The sequence below is a fragment of the Euprymna scolopes genome, chromosome 33, assembly GCF_053919585.1.
Source record: "Euprymna scolopes isolate OS-2025 chromosome 33, ASM5391958v1, whole genome shotgun sequence".
NCBI lineage: Eukaryota > Metazoa > Mollusca > Cephalopoda > Sepiida > Sepiolidae > Euprymna > Euprymna scolopes.
In genome coordinates, this window is record NC_136514.1 from 63,594,888 (window position 1) to 63,618,540 (window position 23,653).

General features: G+C 33.8%; 1 protein-coding gene across 1 annotated transcript in view; it reads right to left on the minus strand.

The window, feature by feature from the left end:
* The window catches only part of LOC145258266 (phosphatidylinositol 3-kinase catalytic subunit type 3-like), a 166,137-nt gene that overhangs the window by 15,363 nt on the left and 127,121 nt on the right, over positions 1 to 23,653 (minus strand). Inside the window, exons 14-18 of the mRNA XM_080116253.1 lie at positions 16,194 to 16,310; positions 10,841 to 10,981; positions 8,310 to 8,438; positions 3,062 to 3,131; positions 622 to 771 (exon numbers count right to left, since the gene is read on the minus strand). Coding sequence (XP_079972379.1) covers positions 622 to 771; positions 3,062 to 3,131; positions 8,310 to 8,438; positions 10,841 to 10,981; positions 16,194 to 16,310 — 607 coding nt within the window. The remainder of the gene's footprint in view (positions 1 to 621; positions 772 to 3,061; positions 3,132 to 8,309; positions 8,439 to 10,840; positions 10,982 to 16,193; positions 16,311 to 23,653) is intronic.

Below are 23,653 nucleotides of genomic sequence, written 5' to 3' on the forward strand. Positions count from 1 at the left end.
ATATTTACATATATACATATGTATATACACATATATATGTGTATATACACATATATACATATGTATATTCACATATATACATATGTATATACACATATATACATATGTATATACACATATATACATATGTATATACACATATATATATGCATATACACATATATATATGCATATATATATACATATATATACACATATATTCCACTAAAGGTCAAGCCCAGAAGCTTGTCAAAACTTTAGGACTCCCCAAGACGAGAGCCATTCATATTAATTGATGCCAGATGGGGATCAGAACATTGATGATGTAAAGATAGAATCTTGGTTTTAGATGCATTAAAAGTAACCAGCCACTCCATTCCCCATTGTTACAACGTGATCAAGATCAGAGGAAAGAGAATCGGAGAGAACTTGGTCGTTTACTGTCTTAGATGTGCTACCATAGATAGTAGTGTCATCAGCAAAAATGTCTACGAATGATGTAAGGATGTGATTAGGAAGATCATTAATGTAGATCAGGAAGAGAATTGGGCCCAGGATGGACCCTTGAGGGACTCAAGCATTACCATTTATTTACCAATTCTATCCTTACAATTTTGATGATACAACCCCTTTATGACTTACCACAGCTTTTTACATAATTGTCCATGACTTCCTGCTGTATACCATAAGCAGCTCCCTCTGCTGGAGCATGTTTACGAAAGTAGTTCTGTATACTTCCTTCAGCATCTAGAACCTCAGCTACAGGTACAGAATCAACATACTGGACAAAACCTGAAAAAAAAAAAACAATCACAAAAATACATTTACATGATTGACAAAGTTTGACTCTGAGGTTAATTATGATCCTATATACAAGATAAAAGTATCATTGGTTGGTTTAGTCATGTGACTAGACAGAGAAGGAGTTGAAATGATATAGACAGTTGTAGTTTGATGTGAATGTAAGAAACAATTATAATTTATGATCTGGATAAAGATTCTCTGGAGAAAGACAGATAAGGAAATGGCTCCACAGATAGTTTATAAAATAAAGTTTTTAAGTTAGTATGATAGAGCAGGTTAGAGATTCTGTCTGTGGTACATGATACCACAGGGTTGCTTCCCAGTTGACTATAGCTTGGTTATTTTCAAGTTCAACATTATATTCTTGAAGAATCGTTCTCTTAAATAATTTAATTTCTGACTAGTCTCAACCATTGTTACCAATTCTTACGTTGTTATTTCACTGTTCTCTTGAGAAATGATTAACCTGAGTGGCATTAATAAGTGCTGACTCGTTTGTACATAGAAAAAAAAGATAGATGAAACTCGTTAATATGTCGTGGTTTCAAAATCACCGCCTCCATATTTTCTTTCTTCACCCCCGCTGTTGGTATCTTCACCTTCCCTTACCTTAAACAAAGGACGCGATTGACTAACACAAGCTAACGTATGAACAATATCCAGGTTCAGTGAATACATTCACCTTCCCTTTCTTTTTATTATCGACTTTGCTACGCACATCGGAATTTAAATATATCAAACAAAACAGGCAATTGACATTTTTACTTTTTAGACAAAATTAATTTAAATGGAATCAACAAACTCCCAATCTACTTTTGATTGCATAAATTTCGTTCTGAAATTAATTAGAGTTGTTTGTCTTATTGGGAGCGACACCACTAACATCACACTGGCTAAATGAATACAGCTCGTTTCGGCCCAGTCAGGCATCTAGACTTGGAAGTAAGAATTCCCACAGCCTTCCGGCCCTTGGTGCCTCCAGCTCGCTCCAGCAGCTTTCCTGCAATTTCGCCTGCACCTTGTTCCTCCAGCCTGCAACCTCTCTTACACCTCGTTGGAACAATTACATTGAAGGCATTGCCAGGGCCGCTGCAAGAAAGGTGGGCTCTCTCTACCGTGCTAGAAAACTACTAACACCCGAAAGTATCCTGTACCTCTATAAGGCCACCATTCGCCCATGTATGGAGTATTGCTGCCACATCTGGGCTGGTGCATCTGCTACTAGTCTCTCGCTCCTTGACAAGGTTCAAAAGAGAGTCGCAAACCTGATAGGCCCTGAACTGGCATCTAAGCTTCAGCCTCTGTCCCATCGACGAAATGTTGCATCCCTCTGCCTTTTCTACAAGTATTTTAGTGGTGAATGCTCTGACGAACTGCAATCACTTGTGCCCCCACGACGTGAGCACCCTCGACAAACCCGACAGGCTGCTAAATCCCACCCCCACACTGTAGAGATCCCTAGATGTAAAAGATCTTTTTACTCCAATAGTTTCTTCCCCAGAACCGCTAGACTCTGGAATTCCATTCCAGGTCCCTGCTTCCCCAACAGTACTGACGTGCAGAAGTTCAAGTGTAACGTGAACCAACACCTTGCTGCCCAAATCCCTACATAGTACCCCAGTAGTTGTTGCCCCTGATAGTAGCCCCCTACACCAAAGTGGCAATTTGCCTTGTTTGGGGTGAAAATGTAATAAAAAATAAAAAAAATTAAAAAAAGGCGACCAGCATCATACAATTTTTCACTTCCTTTGCAAATAAAAGGCGAAATAATTTAACCAAATAATCTCTGCCTTTTTTGTCTATTTTGCTCTTTACTTTTTGCCCATGTCTACCTTGTTAGTTGTTGGGTCGATTGTCCCCAGATGACCAGCCCCGCAACAAATATATAGGAAAAAGAAAGACGAAACTCGTTAGTATAGAAAAAAATAGATGAAACTCATTTGTAAGTCAATAAAATAAAGTTTTTAGAGTAAAATGATTCTAATCTCTATTTTATATGAACATATTCCACCTGCTATCTGAAAGAAAATGCTTGTTTAGTGAACAACATGCAACTTTGTCATAATTATAAAACATATTTAACAAATTTGGTATAATGAATGAAATAACAAATTTGGTATAATGAATGAAATTCTAATATCAATTTTCTATTTCAAAAACAATGTTGATCTATCACACAATGTTTTTGAAGCAAGTTTTTAAAAAATATCTTGTTTAATAAACAACTAATAAACAACTAATTGTTCATGACGTTTTTATGACATAGTTTAGTGCTTACCATTTTTATTACTTGTGGCGAGGACTTTATAAGGAGTTAGTTTTAAATCCAAGTTTTCACGTTTCAACAACTGCAATAAAAGCACAAAAATAAAGTTAAAGTTAAAACTGGTTAATTAATATTGCTAAAAATACTAAGTGATATTATGTTTGTGTATAGTCAGAAAGAAAAAGAAGTTGTTTTTTATGGAAATCGCTCCAGACCAGGCATAAAGCTACTAAATGTAAGGAGCCAAAAGATATTCTTAAAAGTAAAAACTAGCCAATGATAAGTATTAGATGTATAGATTCAAACTGAGAAAATAGCAATTTTTCCTCCTTTTTCAGAAATATCACTCATGGAATGTGAAGACTAAAGTAAAAAATAAGGGAAGCAAGAGTTATACAAGTGTCAAAAGTAAACTTAAGGTTTAGTTTCTACTCTAATTAAACTTTTCTTTTAATTTACGTTATTGAATTTTAATTTTTTAAATATTTGAATAATACTATATAAGAAAATATGAATTTAATGTCTAATTATAAAAGCTATGGTAATGCAAGAACCCACACAAAGTTGTTTCATAATTTTTTAATTACAAAGGAAAAAAATGTTAAAGTTAAAAACAAAAAAACAGAAGGGTGTTTTCTATCCCAACCATTATCAATGGACCAGAGGTCATCTCATCAGCATCAGACAAGGTCAAACTATTTGCCAAGAATTTTGCAGCTAATTCTATCCTATTCGACGAAGGCCATCAACTCCTCGTATTTCCTCCTATAACAGACAACACGCTATGCAACATACAAATATCTGTGCGTGAGGTCGCCAAGCTAATCAAGAACCTTGATTCCAGTAAAGCAACTGGGCCTGACGGCATTCCAGTTATAGAGCTGAAAAAGCTCCAACCAGAACTTGCCCCCATACTTACAAAACTGTTTAAGCGTTGCCTTAAGAAGAAGTGCTTTCCAACAACCTAGAAAACCTCATCAGTATGCCTTGTATTTAAGAATTCAGGTGAAAAGTCATCTCCCTCTCAGTACAGACCAATAAGTCTCCTGAGTGTCATGGGTAAGTTGCTAGAATCCATATTAAATAGAGAAGTAGTCAACCACTTCAGCAGAAACAACCTTCTTAGTGACACGCAATATGGTTTCCGTTCTGCTAGATCTACAGCAGATGTGCTAATGGTTATATCTCATAGGATTAGCGAATCTCTCGACAAAGGCTTCCTCTCTAGTGCAATTGCTCTGGACATATCAAAGGCCTTCGATAAGGTATGGCATAAAGGCCTACTTCACAAGATTTCCAGCTATGGTATTACTGGAAATGTTTTCTCAATCATTAAATCATTTCTCTCTGATAGGCTCATAAGAGTAGTGGTTGATGGGCAGAAATCAGAGGCCCACAGTATTAATGCTGGAGTCCCTCATGGGTCCATCCAGGGCCAAACTCTCTTCCTGATCTATATCAATGATCTCCCAAAACACATACTTAAATCATTCATTGACATCTATGCTGATGACACGACCATCTATGGCAACACATCAAAGGCTGTAAATGACAAAGTTCTCTCTGATTCTCTCTCCTCTGATCTTGAGCGTGTGGTACAGTGGCTGGTTACTTTTAATGCATCTAAAACCAAACTCCTATCTTTACATCATCAACGCACTGATCCCCATCTGGCGTCAACTGAAGTGGATGGCTCTCGTCTAGGGGAGGCCCCATGTTTTGATAAGCTTCTGGGTTTGACCTTTAATCCTGATCTGAAATGGAACACGTACATCAAGTCTGTTGTCAAGGTCGCTGGGAAAATGGTGGGATCCTTCTACATCTCACTAGTGATGCAATTCTCTATCTATATAAAAGCCAAGTATGTCCAAGGATGGAGTACTGCTGCCACATCTGGGCAGGAGCTGCTAAAAACAGCCTATCCTGCCTTGACGAAGTACAAAATAGACCTCGTGGCTTAGTGGGGGATGCCCTTCTCTCTTCCCTGCAACCTTTCTCCCACAGAAGAGATGTTGCGAGCCTATTTTTGTTTTATCGTTATTTCCATGGCAAGTGCTCGTCTGAGCTCCAATCTCTGGTCCCCCTCTCATCAATCTTTCACGATAAACACCCATCTAGCTGAAACCACTGTCAATAATTTTCCCCACTCTTTATCTGTGCCTAAATCAAAACGTAGATTCCATGAACAAAGCTTCTTTCTTAGAACTGCACGCCTGTGGAACTCTCTACCACTTGCCTGTTTCCAACCTCACTTCAACTTGGATGTCTTCAAGTCCAACATAAACAAATTCCTGATGAACTGCCCCCTTAAGTAATGACACTTTATCAAATCTCCAATACTAAGGAATACTACAACACTATCCCATTGATTACTGTACACGTAATAACCCTTATCCCGAGTGGCTTCTGGGCCTTGATAAGTGGTGACCTCCATGTAAAAAAAAAAAAACTGTCAAACCAACCGGCAATATGTAATCTCATAAAAGCAAAAGATAATCGAGTTGAAGAATAAAGCTTTTACTTCTATTTTTTTTTACTCACATTCACCCCTAACAAGACACATCAACACCTGAGACGATGCCAAGGAAAGATTGACAAGATGTTGGTTTACATTACATTTAAACTTCTGCAAATCAGTAGAGCCAGGAAAGCAGGTAGCAGGAAGGGAATTCCAAAGTCTAGTTGTTTGAGGGAAGAAACTATTAGAGTAGAAAGCTTTCTTTCTGGCATTTAAGGACCTCAACAGTGAAGGGGTGAGATTGAGGGCTCTAAAAAGAAGTATGTTATATATGGCACCAAAAAGGGGTCTGTTATGTTGTGTGTGCATATGAATATGTTCTATAGCGACGTACATGTTGAATAGTGAGGTTTAAATTTTATCTGTATATTCATGTACCTGCCATTTTGAAAAAAAATGTCAAGAAACAAAGGGAGATAACTCAACAATAATTTATATTTACTACATTTATGTTGTAATGAATTCCCATTAATCGCTTAAAAATGATTTTCTTTATAAAACTACAACTACTTGATCCATTTATATGATTTTTGGAATATGATATTTTCATTTTATTATACAGATTCTTCTTGCATAAAAATAATTGTTTTTGTTTCTATATTATCATTATAAATACTGTAGAAATAAAGAGATATTAATTTTTCATCTAATTTACCCATGTCAGTTAGATGGCAATGTTAAAATAAAAGAGTCATTCTTGCTTTAAGTGCTCACAGAGACATTAAGAAACATTAAAGAAAAATTGAATCAATTTTACTCTTTCCATCAATATAAACAATATTATTTTAAACTTTAAAACTAAAAGTGTTCAATAAAAGAGAACAACTGAAAACAATGTTGACAATCTTCAACTGCCATCAGTTGATTTGTCATCACTCTAAAAGCTCTTATGAGGTGGCTTTTATTTTGAGGACCAAAAAGAACTCACAATGGAGTTGCAAAAAAGTTATCTACTTATATGTGTGATTCTTTTTCAGAAATTCTCAAATCGAAAACCTGTGCACAATGTAACACAATAGAACTACAGTACAACTAGCAGCAGCAGTAATAGTTTTTTTTTGATTTAGCAAGTTTCAGGAAGCACAGATTTTTGTTACAATGATTTCCTCTAAAATTTCATGGTCCCTACAAAATTCTATGAGTCACTGTTACAATTCCAAACAAGCCTCCATTTCATATGATTTGGCTAATTCAGACTACTCTTCTCATTTTGAGTGCTATTTGCAAAATGTTTCGATTGATGGAACTTTGTATCTTATTGAACTTGGAAACCTTGGCAACTGCTGAGGAGGCGAGTATAGGTTCACAAGAATAAAAAAAAAATAAGTCAAAACACAAACTTTGAGACTGCAGATATCCACTGTGCTCTGGGTGTGTGTGTGATACCATCAACTCTTTGAATGCTAACATTCACATCTTAGTTGTCTGTTGAGGCCTTTTTGTCATCAATTGACATCAGTTCCTTCTCAACTTGCTACGAGCCGCAACTGTACCTAACTGTAAACTATTATCAAGACTGTCCATAAAACTCACTCTCATTCCTAAACTATTTGTAAATTAACTCTAAATATATTGACCTCTATGTCTGCTCTTTTGTCTCAGTCACCACCACACCTTGATTAATGATCCTATTTTAGTTGGCCTTTGTGTGCAAACACTTCCATCCTGTTGTTTTTCTCCTAACCTTATATTTTTGTTTTGTTGATCAACTATTTCTTCTTTTTGTTATAGTTTTCTTTTTTTTTAATCACTTCCTAACACTTTGGGGGGAGGGAGTCGAAAGTATCACAGCAATACATCATTTTTATGAGAAAATTTATTAAGAAGCAGATTGGTCAATATGTATGGTTCCCATGGTCATCAATCACAAACTTTTATTAATTATTTTGCCAACATCACCTCTGAAAATGATCCTCAACTCCTCATGACGTCAACAAAGTTGGCCATTGCGAGTTTTCATAAGGTTACTTAGTATTCTGCTCACAGAAAGGTTATTGCTCAGATAAAGACTGTACATGTCGAGGGGTCCTGGTTTGATGATCACAGCTCTATCCACATTGTCAAGATGAAGAAGATAATCATCCGACATTGGTCATTAAACAGATGCAAATATTTTCAAGCACAAAAATAATTAACAAATCGACAGGTGATCCTTTTCTTAAAGAGTAATTATTTGAATAAATGTTACAATATTGAGTTGGAGAAGGAAAATTTTAAATTGTACTAATTATTTAAAATGTTTTCGATTGGTTGTTTAGTTCTGAATGATTTTAATTAGTAATGGTGATCCAAAGTCCAGGTGGCTATCTCAGAATAACATGGATTCCTTTGGTGAGCAGAAGCAAATCACTAACTTGCATTTTACTTTTCTTTATTTTAAGATTTCTGCAGTTTACTTAACCCTAACCCCCCTTACTAACCTTTCTGTCTTTTTTCTTTATTTTAAGATTTCTGCAGCTTACTTAACCCTAACCCCCCTTACTAACCTTTCTGTCTTTTTTCTTTCTGTTTCAGATCAGAAAGATGTTTGATTTCCAGATTCTAAAAAATATCTTCAAACAGTTTTGTTTATAACACTATCCACTGAACTTGGTGACCCTAGCTGTAAACAACACTAGCAAGGTTCACCAGCATTGCCTGGAGCACAAATATTGTTATACGATTTTACTGTACCTTTTAGATTTTTATGTCTCCTATGCATAGTTATCGGCATCTCTGAGTGGGAGTAAACAAAATACTTACCTTATCCATGAGTGATATGATTTGAAGAATAAGCTGATCTTGTCTGGGATCATCTCCATGTTTGAAGATAGTCACATATTCACTATCATCACTGGTACGGAAAGAGAGACGACAAGGCATTAAGGCACTCTGAAATAAAAAGAAATAGTAAACTAATTATCCTCATTATTTTATATAATTTTAAAAGTTGTTTTTCTTTATTTAATCCTCAATCCAGTCATTTTGATAAAAGTTTTCATGTTCCAACTATTAAAATCTTCATCTATTTATTCACTGAATAAATTGCTGAGTTATTCGTTTCATGCACTAATTTTTAAATATTAAAGTTTTTATTTTTGTTATAAACTGAGCTGAGTCTATTTGTAAAACCCCCATTTTCTTAATGTATTAAGGTCTATATATATATATATATATATATATATATATATATATATATATATATATATATATATATATATATATATATATATATATTTACCCCAGGTTGAAAAATATTCAAAAGATTAGAATCATTGAATTCCAATAAGGGTCATTGATAGAGCAAATTGCATGCTAGACATGGTAAAATACTTTTCTCCTCTAAAAGTTTAAGAACTTTTTTAAGTTCTTAAACTTTTTTAATTTTCAATTGTTTCTTGCCTGATGAGATCAATAATGATCAAAACAGTCTGCGCATCCTAGCAAGATATAATTATATTTACATAAAGAAAATAAAAAAATCACATGCATACATACATATATATGCAGATGTATATTGTTATAACAAAATCAAGACATCAAGGAATAGATTGATAGCAACAAATAGTGTATTTCAAAATGACCATATATATATATATATATATATATATATATATACTATTATATAAAAGTCATTGTGTGTGTGTATGTGTGTGACTTCCTTCCTCATAGGTTCTGAAACAGCTGAGCCTATCTTTTGCAAATTTCACACGAAGCCAATTTATATGTCTGGTAGTGTTCTTAGATATGTTTTATACAGAAATTCACCCAATATTTATCGAAAATAAAAAAATCTGATCTTAAAAATAGTCGTTCTCTTTTATAGATAAAAATAATTTTTACAAGGGAATATTTTACCGGCAAGGAAGATAATAAAATTTCACCAAATCATTTTTTTCTCAAAAAACAGATTTATTATGATCTGGAGATATAGCTTAGTGGTAAAACATTCAACTACAGATCGAATGATCCCCTGTTCAATCCCAGGTGCACTTCACCATTTTATTTGAATTTTTTCTTATTAATGAGTTCAATTTATGATAAAAGAAGAGGTACCATTTAAAATCGCTGCAAATCATTTCTTCATTTGCATATTTTAAAACTAAACATTAATCAAAAGTGACTTTTCCAAGGCATTCATCATCAAGCCCAAATATCAGCTGACATGATATTATAAACAAACACAGACGGAATTTGATGAACGATCTTATCATCATATTTTTTATTTCTTTTGTGAATTAGTCCATCAGGCAAAGATATAATAATCAATAGAGCATTGATTCTATAATACATACGCCATCTACATAAATTAAAATATCACGTTTAAGCGTATTGTATGTCCGGACAACGTCCTATATATATATATATATATATATATATATATATATATATACCAGCAGAGAAACCCGATGTTGCCCTAGATTGAATGAGGATCAATGAATGTTTCACACTTTCATATTTTATTGTCATCAAAATCAGTGAAATCGCCTATTTTTCAATCGAATCAATTGATTACCTTCTCTAGTTGAGGATCCACCATGGTGCACCAGGAGGAAGCTTCATACGTCTCCCCAAAGTGACTTAGTCCACATTACATTCTAGTCTACATTGTATTGTAGAGAACCTACGGTTGATTTTATTAAATTGTTTTAATAATTGAATTTAATTAATTAAAGTCTAAAATACAAAAGTCAAGTATCATGGTATAATTGTGCTTGTAACAAAAACATTCACTTTCAAATGTGCCTCTGTCATATCAAAGAACCTACTGTTGATTTTATATGCCGGGCCTTTCTGTTTGTGCTGTATCTTTTCAAATACACTTGTGATGTTTGGCCATATAAGGTGTTAACTAGAGGTCGAAGGCTAACCTACAGAGTCATGGTTGACTTTGTGTCTTTGTAAAAAAATTTACATTTAATGTTTTCTTGCAATATAGTTTAGTAACATACACATGTACTTCATTCGAGTGACATTCCCAACTGGCAGTCATTTTCTTTAATGATGACTGTAAGCATGAAACACTATTGTCTATAAGTATAAAAATAATTGTTAATACTTGTTTAGAAAAATATTGTTTTGCATGTATATATAGTTTACAATAGTGTTTTTAATTAAAAAAGATTTTTAATTATTCTATATGATTAGGTATGTTTACCTGAAAATTTTTCAAATGAATATAATAATCAAGAAAGATCTGAATTCAAATAAAAATGTTCTGCTGAAGAAAAAAGAAAACAGATGGGTACATGAATTATTTCAAAAGGAAAACGAATTCCTTTAAATAGACTAACCTTAAACAATGTAGCTCTCTCAGGTATGATTGCTCGGACTGTCACCTCAGGATCCAAGGGCAATGGCAGGGGTTCAAAATCAGCAAAATTGAATTTGAATGCGTCAAGAGGATCTCGCAGTAAACTCTGTAATTTTTCAATCTTCAAAACAATCAAAACAGAATTAAAGTTAATTCATAACAAAATAAAAGACAAACATATATTTTATTTATTACTTCTACCAAGGGGGAGGATATGTTTTTGGTCGAGTTTCTTTGCTTGCACATTGCTTGACCAATTGTCACCAAACTTGGTGAATATTTTTATTATAGTCTAACTTATAACCAATTTAATATCTGAGACAAAGTTCAAGGTTAGTCACACTTTTAGTATCAACTTCAATATTGTTCATTAGAGACTCACTACTCGACCCATATTCTAGCTGATAAAGTCTTATATCTTTTTGAAAAGTTCAATCAAAGTGGAGATTTTGTCAAAATTTTGACTTCCGATTTTTCTAAGTCTAATGTGTGGATCTCATGTTCTTCAATAACAATAACAATTTCTGTCTCATCAGATAAAAAGTTTTTGCGTTATCAATGTTTTCATGGCATGAATTTTAGTAATACTTCATAAGTATGACACAGCTAAGACTTTGACCCGTCATAGCATTGTCAGGCACACAACTCATTTATGTTATTGTTCTTTTTAATTAAAGCAAATTATTTTTTAAAACAAGAAAGAAGTTTTAGATTTTGAAAAAAGGATCAATATTTTCCTCTCTACTTGTTTTTTCTGTTCTGTTTTATCTATTAACAAGATACGTTTTTTCAGGTTACAATGTGGAATACAATGTTTTTCCCGCTTCTGGTTACAGTATTTTCCCCACTTTACGGTGTTATTTATAATGTTATTTGATTATATACATGTGTATTATATACTGTACTGTATTTTGTTACTAATTTTTAATATGTACTGTATAAAATTTTGCTTAGGCCCCGCCATACAGCGATTTCATCTTACAATCCCAACCTCAGAACAGATTAATATTATTATTGTAGGGTTCTATTTTATATCACCAGAATATATTGCATCTAAAATTTTCTACAAAAAAAAAAAAAAAAAAAAAAAAAAAACGTTTTAGGTTGAAAAAGGATCAATATTTTTCCCCTCTACTTGTTTTTTCTGTTCTGTTTCAATCATCAACAAGAATGCCGTATCTATATCCCAAGAAAACATTAAATGGAAATTTTCTACAAAGTTGTCCATAGAAGCACCAATTTGAAAATATAAAGAAGCAGCAGGAGCGAAGATGTTTACAATGTCATATGAAACTACAACCCTCTTGACTTGTTGCACCATCCATGACTGATACGTATATCATAAATATTTTTCTGTACTTTTTTTTTGTTAATTATGTTGAACAATGGAGTTGCACCAACAAATTTTTATGATTCCAATGCCAGAAGTGTTAAACGTTTAAGTTGTTAATATTTGTTTTTATTGAGATGACAAGTTTAGAAATTATCTACAAAAAAGCTTGTAAAAGAAATATTTTTTATAAATACTTCATTTTTTTTTAATAAATTATTCTTATGATTTACTACAAGACTTTACTTTGTTTGAATACTCATTGATTAAAATCTCGAATGACTTTATTTTTAATCATAATTTTTTTGTTTGTATGGCACAAGATGAAAAAAGTATAAAAACATTTGTACTTGTGTTACTACATAATGCAAAATTGATTTTAACTCCTAAATGTTCAATTATATATATATATTAGTGGCCTGCCAAAACCACAGGGGAGACAATCAAAAAAAAAAAAAAAACAAAGCAAAATTCATCCTAAAGCAGCAAAACTAAAGCTGGCTTGCCAGGACACTATACATACAAATGCAGACAAATTTGGGCATATTTTATTGGTTTGAAAATATAGGTTCTTTTTTACCAAATGTCATAAAATTTTAACAATAGAAAAAAAAAAGCCTGCAAATTTTCATGTAGTTTGTAGCAGCCGACACTCGCTACAATCACAGGTAGGACCTAATTCTCATGATTTGAGATTTGAAATCCATTTTCTCCTGGTTTGTCCAATCACAAGCCAGCTCTCAATCACGTGACTGAGTACATAAAAGGCGAAATCACAAACCCTCTCTCTCTCTCTCTCTCTCTCACTGGCTTCAGCTGGCAGCAGACATTAGCATTAGAACGTGAGTACTACAAACTCCCATTTGTTTCCACGTGCGGTATAAAAACGAACATTCTTTATCATGCTAAAGAACATACACCGACACACACCGATGACAACATGCGAACACGCTGAATACCTTTTCTTTTCTTTCTCCTGTAACCAGCTTTCTTCATCTTGGCGACTACTAGCTATAAACACGTGTGGACTGAGCTGTTCTCTCCTCAACAAGCCGGCAATATATTAATTCTATCTTTACACAAGAACACTTCAGCTACTAACCTATTTCTCTCTTGTACGCATCTACTAATAACGAAAATGATAAATAAAGTTTGTTTATTAATATAAAATGAAACTCCATCTCATTGTTTCTTATTCCATCCCATAGAAACAAAGATATGAGCATTTAAATAGTCAATTTGGCTACGAGTATATATATATATATATATATATATATATATATATATATATATATATATATATATATATATATATATATATACTACCTTTTTTGGTAATTTTATAAGTTCGAAATCTCAGCGACTAATGATCAGAATTTAACAAATGAAGGATCGTTGGAAAGCTAATGACTTGAATTGTGTAGTGGAACTATGTGATATTTGCCCTTAAGGTCGCACATTAAGGGGATCATCTATCATCCAGAGCTTATTTTTGGCACTTTTTTACAGCCATACAATGTTTTGGTAAAGGCACAGTATCTTTGCACTCTCAAAAATCCTTTAAAATTATTACAATTAAACGTTTTCGAGGGTGCTGAAAATGAAAATAACGTTTAAAATTCCAGGAAATAAGTAGTTTCCAAGAAATGAAGAAGTTATAGTTTCAAAAAGTATGGGAATCACTTTTCTGTATTAATTAAACATAAAATGAACACCCACTTTTTGGCCACTTTGGGGGAGGGGTCTTATTTTTTTTAGCTGTGATATTTATTCTGGCTTGGTAGACTAAGACAAAACATACCTTAAAAAACTTACTTTCTATAGTTTTCAGGTGCGTAAATTTTTCGCAAGTAACTATTTTTCCAGGTATTAAGTAAAAGTATGTGCGCACTTGTGTATACAATAGCCACCACTTATAACATAAAGAATTACATTGCTCAACACCTGGAAAAATACTTATTTGTGGAAAATTTAAATATAATATTCGTTTTCAGCACACCTGAAACCTATGGAAAACAAGTTTTTTTAAGGTAGGTTTTTCTATTGATCTACCAGGCCACTATTACCAAATAAACACCACTCTTAAAAAAAAAATAACAGACGCCTCCCTTACCCTCAAAAAAGATGGCTATAAAGTGGATATCCATTTTACGTTAAATTAATATAGAAAAATGATCCCCCACTTTTTAAAACTATAATTTCTTCATATCTTGGAAACTACTCGTTTCCTGGAATTTTAAGAGTTATTTTCATTTTCAGCACCATCGAAAAGCTGTAATAGTGCTAATTTTAAAGGATGTTTTGTGGGTGGAAAGATACTGCACCTTTACCAATATTTCAATAATAGTCATTTGTTTTCCTAGTTTTGCATATGAATTACAAAATACCTGACATTTCCTCAAAACCTCTGGCCTTGATGAAGGGAAGACTAAAACTTGCTGATATGGTTTCAAATGATCTGAAATAACAGCAAGGGGAAACTCAATTCTAAATATTTCTCATATGTTATTTCTCCTCTCTTTGGTTTTCATACATCAAATAAATTTTACAATGTATAAAGATTATTTGATACTGTATATATATTCATAATCGTACCCTGTTTCCAAAAGAGGGGAGATATAACATATGAGAAATATTTGGAATCAAGTCTCCCCTTCTGTTATTTCAGATCATTTGAAACCATAGCAGCAAGTTTTAGTCTTACCTCCATCAAGGCCAGAGGTTTTGGGGAAATAAATAAATATATATATATTTTTTTTTTTTTTTTTTTGATGGATTGATTTTTGCTATTTCTTCTGATGAGTTAAGGCATAATAGATTCACTGATTGATATATCAATTAAGTGATTGATTTTGCGCTACAAAACAGATACTGTCAAGAATTCTAAATGTCAACTGAAGAACATTACTGAGTAAAAATTAGTTTTGTATTACAAAGTAACATGTTTTTATACTTTTTTATATGTGAATATGTGTGTGTTTATATGTATGTGTGTGTGTGTATTTATATGTATGTATATGAAAAAAATGTAAATATAAAAAGAATAACAAACATAAAAGAAAGGGAAAGATGGTTTTCTTTTGTCAAGAAATGGCAATCACCATGTATGTATTATCGCCAGCACACAAATTTTATTCAAATTTTTTAAGAAACCATTTAAACTCTGGACTCATCATTTTTCTTATTTTTCTCACTATTAATTATTTGCATGACTAAATTTTCAACACAAACTAAATTTGTATTGAAAATAAACAAGTATTTTTTTGTTAAGATTTTCAAATTCAAATAAACCTCACAAATCGAGTTATCTCCTATTACTTTTTCCATAGAAATGACAAAAATTGTTAACTATCAGTTTAATTCCTATTTTAATCACATAAATTATTTAGTGACATGGATTGACATGGATTTCATCATGAGTCACTACAAACTAATTTTTACTTAGATTATGCTTTAGCTAAGTAAAAAACATTTATTTTTACCACGTGAAACGCTGAATAAAAATTTGATTTCAAAAGAAAAAAAAAATATGATTTGAGTCATATCTATCAGCTAGAATCAAAACCAAAACTGAAAGCAAAAATTCAAAGTGTCCAGTCTGACATGTTTCCAGGTGAGTTACCAGAAGTTGGCTAATAAATAGCTAAAAATAAACTAACATTAACGTACAAATGTATATATATATATATATATATAAATTTGTGCATGCATAGAAGACCAGTTTGAATTGACTTATGATTGATAAGTTCTAATTCTTTCAATTTTGACCCCTTAACAACTATTTTAACCCATAACAAAACATTCCACAAAACATGCAATCATTTGAGCCACATTGCAACCTTTTGTGTCCATTTTTTTTCAAACTGTATAGTTTGAAAAAAAAATGGAGATGGAAATACAGAGTGAGTTTTACAAAAAAGATTTCCTACAATAAATGCAGAATGAAAAATGTTTAAAAAACTAAATAAACATTTTTAAAGAAAAAAATGGGTTTATTACAAACCTTTTTCTTGCGATTTCCACCTTCACGTGCCACCATTTTGACAAGACTAACAAGACCTTCAATAAATACAGATTGCCGTGCTAACATGGAACGGCGTAGACGACATTCATTACCACCCTGCAATGATAAATGACATTAACATTTCATTCACATATTTCAAAGAATTTAGTTTGAATATTTTATCAGATAAATTAAGTTTGCAAAACATTTACTGAAATAAGAGGAACACGAGTGGTTGGTTGTAAAACAATCGTAAATCATTGTGCATTCCTCAACCTAAAGGCTATGCCCGATTCTGAAAGGAAGGGAGAGTGCAAAATATACAACAAAAGGCTCCTACAGATTATTTACTTGGATGAGTTTTAGTAAGATTTTTTTTTTAATCGATGCTCGATGTTAGTGAGAATCCATTTTTCTTTTGTTAAATGGACCAGCTTGAGGACGAGCTCTTCACATCTACAAACATTCTCTTCAAAACTGCTTTTGAGATTCTCTTCTTTTTCTCCAACTTTTTTTTGTTTTGTTTTTTACATAAGAGTCACCACTTATGAAGGCCCGGATGTCACTCAAGGATAAGGGTTATTGAGTGTACAGCAGTCAATGACATAATATCGTAGTAATCGTTAGTAGTGGAAATTTAGTAAATTGGATTACTTAAGGGGTCAGTTCATCAAGAATTTGTTTACGGTGGACTTGAAGACTACCAAATTGCAGTCAGCCGGAAAACAGGCAAACAGAAGAGAGTTCCACAGGTGCGCAGTTTTAAGAAAGAAGTTTTGTTCATGGAATCTACGCTTTGGTCTACGCAGAGATAAAGAGTGGGGAAAATTATTGACAGTGGTTTCAGCTAGACGAGTGTTTTTTGTGAAAGTTTTGCAGGAGGGACCGTAGATTGGAGGTCAGACGAACACTTGCCATGGAAACAACAATAAAGCAGAGACAGGAACCAATGTTTCTTCTGTGGAAAAGAGGTTGCAAAGAAGAAAAGGGCATCTCCTACTAAGCTACAAATTCTGTCAAGGCAGGATAAGCCTGCCTAGATATGGTAATAGTGCTGCATGCGTGGAGCTTTCTTGTTCATTTGCTGATTTCACCTAATGATAATTTGATAAAGAATCAAAAACGTCAGTGATAGATATGGAACTTGTATTAATGTTTTTTTTATTTTTACACAAAAAAATCATAAATATTCAAAAAATAAAAAAGATAAAATCAAACAGCAGTTCTGTTATTTTTAACAATGCTTGATAAATGAAACAATACAAGAGGAAAATATATTGATAATAGAAAAATACACCCTGGTACATATTGATCAATTCGAAACAAGGGTATACAATATAGTGTGTAGGAGTTATGAGAGCTCTTTATGCCAGCCATTTCGAAGTTTAATGCGTCTCATCAGAAGAGGGGGGGGGAGTACTAGGTAACAAAATATGGATGCAATGTCTAGCAATAGGCATATTAGGGGATTTTGTATAGGCATATTAGGGGATTTTGTATAGGCATATTAGGGGATTTTGTATAGGCATATTAGGGGATTTTGTATAGACATATTAGGGGATTTTGTATAGGCATATTAGGGGATTTTGTATAGGCATATTAGGGGATTTTGTATAGGCATATTAGGGGATTTTGTATAGGCATATTAGGGGATTTTGTATAGACATATTAGGGGATTTTGTATAGACATATTAGGGGATTTTGTATAGACATATTAGGGGATTTTGTATAGGCATATTAGGGGATTTTGTATAGGCATATTAGGGGATTTTGTATACATTAAAGGGGGGGAGAGAGAGGGTTATCCAGGGGATTATTAGATAATTATGGCAATTGAAATATACTAGAGTGGGACTTTAACAGGATTGGGCAGTAGAGACATGGAATGCGCTTTTGGGAGTAAGTGTTATATGTTATGGGAATTAATTAATTAATTAGGGTCTAATGAAAGTGAAATATGCTGAGTCATACAATTTAAACAAAGAATAAAAGATAGACGGTAAAAGTAAAAAATAACGTGAAACAAAAAAATAAAATTTGCAGATCAGCAGCGAAATGGGTTCATGAATAGTATTAAAATGGTGTTATATGATAACGTGATAATCGGACAGGTAAGGTACAGGTGAGCTATAGTCTAGTAAAGGCAGAAGATATGGTTGGAAATGAAGGTAAAAGCATAAAAAATTCAAAGCAATATATTGTCAGGAATATAAACAACAACAATGATAGCAATAATATAGTAATAATCATAATAGCAATAATAATATTAATACAAAAATAAGGAGTAGTAATAGTAATAAGAATAATAAAATAATAATAATACTAATGATAGTGATGATAGGGCCATTAAAATAAAAAAAACTAGCAGGGTGACCCAACGTTGCCTGGAATTGAATGACAATCAACAAATCTTTCACACTCTCATATCTTTTTTTGTCATGAAAATTGATGAAATCGCCTATTTTTCAATCAAATTGATTGATTGCCTACTCTAGTCAGGGGGCCTACGGCGATGCAACAAGAGGAAGCTTCACATGCCTCCCTGTACTGATTTATTCCACAATACATTGTAATCTACATTGCACTGTAGAGAATCTACTGTTGATTTTATAAAATTATGGCTTGAATTAAAGTTTAAAACGCAAGTCAAGTATCATACTTCAATTGTGCTCTAATCAGAAACATTCATTTCGAATGCACTCCTGTCATATCAAAGAGACTACTATTGATTTTATATGCCTGGCCTTACTGCTCATGCAGTGATAATGGCTTGAATTTACATTGAATTGAACATAGCGTTAGCTACTTATATTTCATTTATCGCCCTCCCTCAACCGAGGACTGTAATCTAATCAACCAAGTCTCTGACAGCATAGATACAGCATGCAAGTACAGGTATTTGGTGACTTTAATGTCCACCACAGTAATTGACTTCGTTTCTCTACTTATACAGATGCAGCTGGTAGCATAACACATAGCTTCTCTATATCTCATTTCCTATTACAGACGGTTATATTTCTGACACGTTTTCCAGACCAGCAAGATCAACAAGCCTCACGTCTAGATCTATTTCTGACCACAGTTCCCGATGATTGTGTAATGAATGCCCATAGTCCATTCAGGAATGCTGATCATGCTGTGATAATGGTAGAAATTGCCCTAAATTCTCAATCTAAAACTGAAGAGCCATTACTCAAAATGACAAGGTATTATAAGAAGGCTGATTGAGAAGCCATCAAGGATCTCATTAGACATGCCCCTCATTTTTTTTTTCTTTTTTTTTTTTACACAGTGATCACCACTTATCAAGGCCCGGAAGCCACTTAGGGATAAGGGTTATTGCAAGTACATTACGTTAGTGTGGAGATTTGATGAAGTGTTTACTTAAGGGGGCGGTTCATTAGGAATTTGTTAACATTGGACTTGAAGACATCCAAGTTGTAGTCCGGTGGGAAGCAGGCAGACGGAACAGAGTTCCACAGGCGTGCAGTTCTAAGAAAGAAGCTTTGTTCATGGAATCCGCGTTTTGATTTAGGCACAGATATAGAGTGGGGGAAATTTTTCAAAGTGGATTCAGCTAGACGGGTGTTTTTCGTGAAAGATTGGCGAGGGGGGACCAGAGATTGGAGTTCAGACGAGCACCTGCCATGGAAATAACGATAAAACAAGGATAGGCTCGCAACGTCTCTTCTGTGGGAGAGAGGTTGCAGGGTAGAGAAAAGGGCATCCCCCACTAAGCCACGAAGTCTATTTTGTACTCTGTCAAGGCAGGATAGGCTGTTTTTAGCAGCTCCTGCCCAGATATGGCAACAGTATTCCATCCTTGGACGTACTTGGCTTTTATATAGATAGAGAATTACATCAGTAGTGAGATATCTTCTGGAGCGGTAGAAGGATCCCACCATCTTTCCAGCGACCTTGGCAACAGACTTGATGTACGTGTTCCATTTCAGATCAGGAGTAAAGGTCAAACCCAGAAGCTTGTCAAAACACGGGGCCTCACTCAGACGAGAGCCATCCATCACAATTGATGCCAGATGGGGATCAGAGCGTTGATGATGTAAGGATAGGAGTTTGGTTTTGGATGCATTAAAGGTAACCAGTCACATCTTCCCCCACTGAACCACGCGCTCGAGATCAGAGGAGAGAGAATCAGAGAGAACTTTGTCATTTACAACCTTTGATGTGTTGCCGTAGATGGTCGTGTCATCAGCATAGATGTCAACGAATGATTTAAGTATGTGTTTAGGGAGGTTATTGATGTAGATCAGGAAGAGAGTTGGGGGCAGGATTGACCCCTGAGAGACTCCAGCATTTATATTGCAGGCCTCCGATTTTTGTCCATCTACCACTACTCTTATGAGCCTATCGGAGAGAAATGATTTAATGATTGAGAAAACATTTCCAGTTATACCGTAGCTATAGTATACAGGGCAAACTGATGAGGTCTTCCAGGGAGTCGGAAAGCACTTCTCCTTAAGGCAGTGCTTAAATAGTTTTGTAAGTATGGGAGCAAGTTCTGGTTGAAGCATAGAAATATCTTTTCTCTTCCTGCTGAACAGTATGCAAATGAGACCACTGAATGGTTTAAAGCAGCAATTGAAGCGCATGTTCCCACACGGAAGTTCTATAGCAAACCTCACTCTCCCCAATGGTTTACTTCTACTTGTGCAGCTGCCATTGCTCAAATGCAACATGCATACTGCAGATATATCCGCCATAAGTTCAGTACAAACAGACAAAAGTTTGTTGAAGCTAGAAGTAATTGTAAGAAAGAAATAGCGACAGCAAAGAGAGAATACACCGAAACCACCAGAAAACGCATCGAAGCACAGAAATTAGGAACTTGTGATTTCTGGAAAATCTACAACAGTGTAGTAAATAATGAATGGGCAATCAACAATTCCTCCACTATCCAACAATCATGAGGTTGTTTGCACAGAAACCAAGAAGGCTAACATGCTAGCGAATCGCTTTGCTTCAAACTCTACATTGGACCCAACAAACCACTCTCTCCCTGATTTTCCTTTATGGATTGACACCACACTAGATGATCTGAAAATCACCCCTTCTCAGGTGCATGATATCATAAAAAAGTTAGACACCTCAAAAGTATGTAGACCCAATCTCATTCTGGCTGTACTATTAAAAATTGCTCTGTTGGGGTTGCTCCAGTCCTCTCTAAACTTTTCAACAAATGCTTTAACAAATCTTGCTTTCCTGGCTGCTGGAAAACTACTTCTGTGGTACCAGTTTACAAGAATTCTTGTGAAAGACCTTTATTATTCCTAATATTCATAAATAACTCCCTAATAAAATTGTCTGAGATGGGTATATTTGCTAACAACACCACGCTCTATAACAGACACAAAGGGAAAACGAATGAACACATATCTAAGGAAATGGCAAAAACAGAAGACTTCCAATCTGTAATGGAATGGGGACAAAAATGGATGGTCATATTCAATGCTGCCAAGACTAAGCTTGTTTTCTTCAATAATTATAAGAAACCTTCTCAGCCACTAATATCTATGGCTAAAGATACATTATCACCTGAAAGTTCTTCTTTCAAATTCCTCGGCTTAACGTTCACAGGGAACATGAGTTGGAACAGATACATCGAGAGCATTGACAAGACTGCTGCAAGGAAGGTGGGCTCTCTCTACCGTATTAGAAAATTACTTACACCTAAAAGTATCCTGTACCTCTACAAGGCCACCATGTATGTAGTATTGTTGTCATATTTAGGCTGGTACATCTACTACTAGTCTATCACTCCTGTACAAGGTTCAAACGAGAGTGCCCAACATGATAAGTCCTGAACTGTCATCTAAACCTCAACCTCTGTCTCATCAACAAAATGTGGCATCCCTCTGCCTGTTTTACAAGTATTTAATGGTGGATGCTCTGACGAACTACTAGCTCTCAACGTAAATAAGCCCAACAAGCAGCAAAGTCCCACCCTTACACAGTAGAAATTCCTAGATGTAAGAAAGCCTTCTAGTCTAATAGTTTCTGCTAGACTTTGGAATTCCCTTCCAGTTTTCTGCTACCTCAATTGTACTGACACGCATAAGATCAAGTGTAATGTGAACATCTTGCTGTTCAACTCCCTACATATCCCTGCAACTCAAGTCCCTGATAGTAACTCCCTACATCAAAGTGGCACTGTGACACTATGCCTTGTTTGGGGTGAAAATATAATAAAAAATAAATAAATAAAAACTATTTAAGGTTAAAATGAAAAGGTCAAGTATCATGGTGCAATTCTGCTTTAAACAGAAACATTCATTTTGAATTGATTCTTGTCATATTAAAGAACCTACTGTTGATTTTATATGTTGAGCCTTTTGGCTTGTTTGACAATAAAACTTCTCAGATGCACTGGTGGTGTTAGGTTGTGTAAGGTGTTAAACTTTGGTCAAAATTGCCTGTTCTTTCTTTCATCAAATTATTTCAATTATCGATCCTTATCAAAGACATTCTGATACAAATCCTATCTAAGAACATTGCCAGGCACATAGCATACCTTCATGTAAAATTTCATAAAAATCGGCTCAGTCAATTTTGAGTTCATAGAAAATGAACTCACGCACACATACAAAGTTCTTTTTCCAGTGGAAATAAATAAGAAATAAAATTAAAAAATAGAATTAGATGTTTAGATAATGCTACATAAAAAAGGAGTGCAGGTCTTGTAGGGGTACAATGGAATAAACAGGGAAAATGATGAGAGGCGAAATGGGATATAAAAAGCAGATTTAATTTAAGGGAGACAAACCATGGATACTCAAATAGTACATAATAAAGGTTGTAGTGTCCCAATATATATATATATATATATATATTACTAATAAAAATTCGATATCTTTCTGCCTGAAGCAGAAACTATACTATTATCTTTCAATGCTTTATTCAGGAATGTGTAACATAATATTTTTTCTGTTTTTATGAGACCATCCTCCCAGGCATTAACCTTCCCTTTTGAGAGGTATGCAACTGGAGATAGAATATTATTTATTGTCTCTTATTATTTTGATCAATAATTTCGGTTCTACGTTTAATCAAAAAAGATATTTTTTTCAATTATACATATGAATGTATAATTGAAAAAAATATCTTTTTTGATTAAACGTAGAACCGAAATTATTGATCAAAATAATAAGAGACAATAAATAAAAATGATTGCAAATCAAATTATAAGCAAAATCACCACAAGTTGAGAAATATTGAATTGAAATATTCAAAATACCAAAATATTCATCAGGGAGCATTATTTTTTAAATAATTCTGTCAGTTTTTTAATAAAAAGTTCAGAAAAAACATGCTTTGAAAATATATACTTTCACCTTTTTTTAATCACCATTTATGAAAACCAAAAACCACTCAATGATAAGCACTAATGGGATTATCAGTTAGGTGATGTAACATTTGTATGAGATGATTGAAAACAATGGATG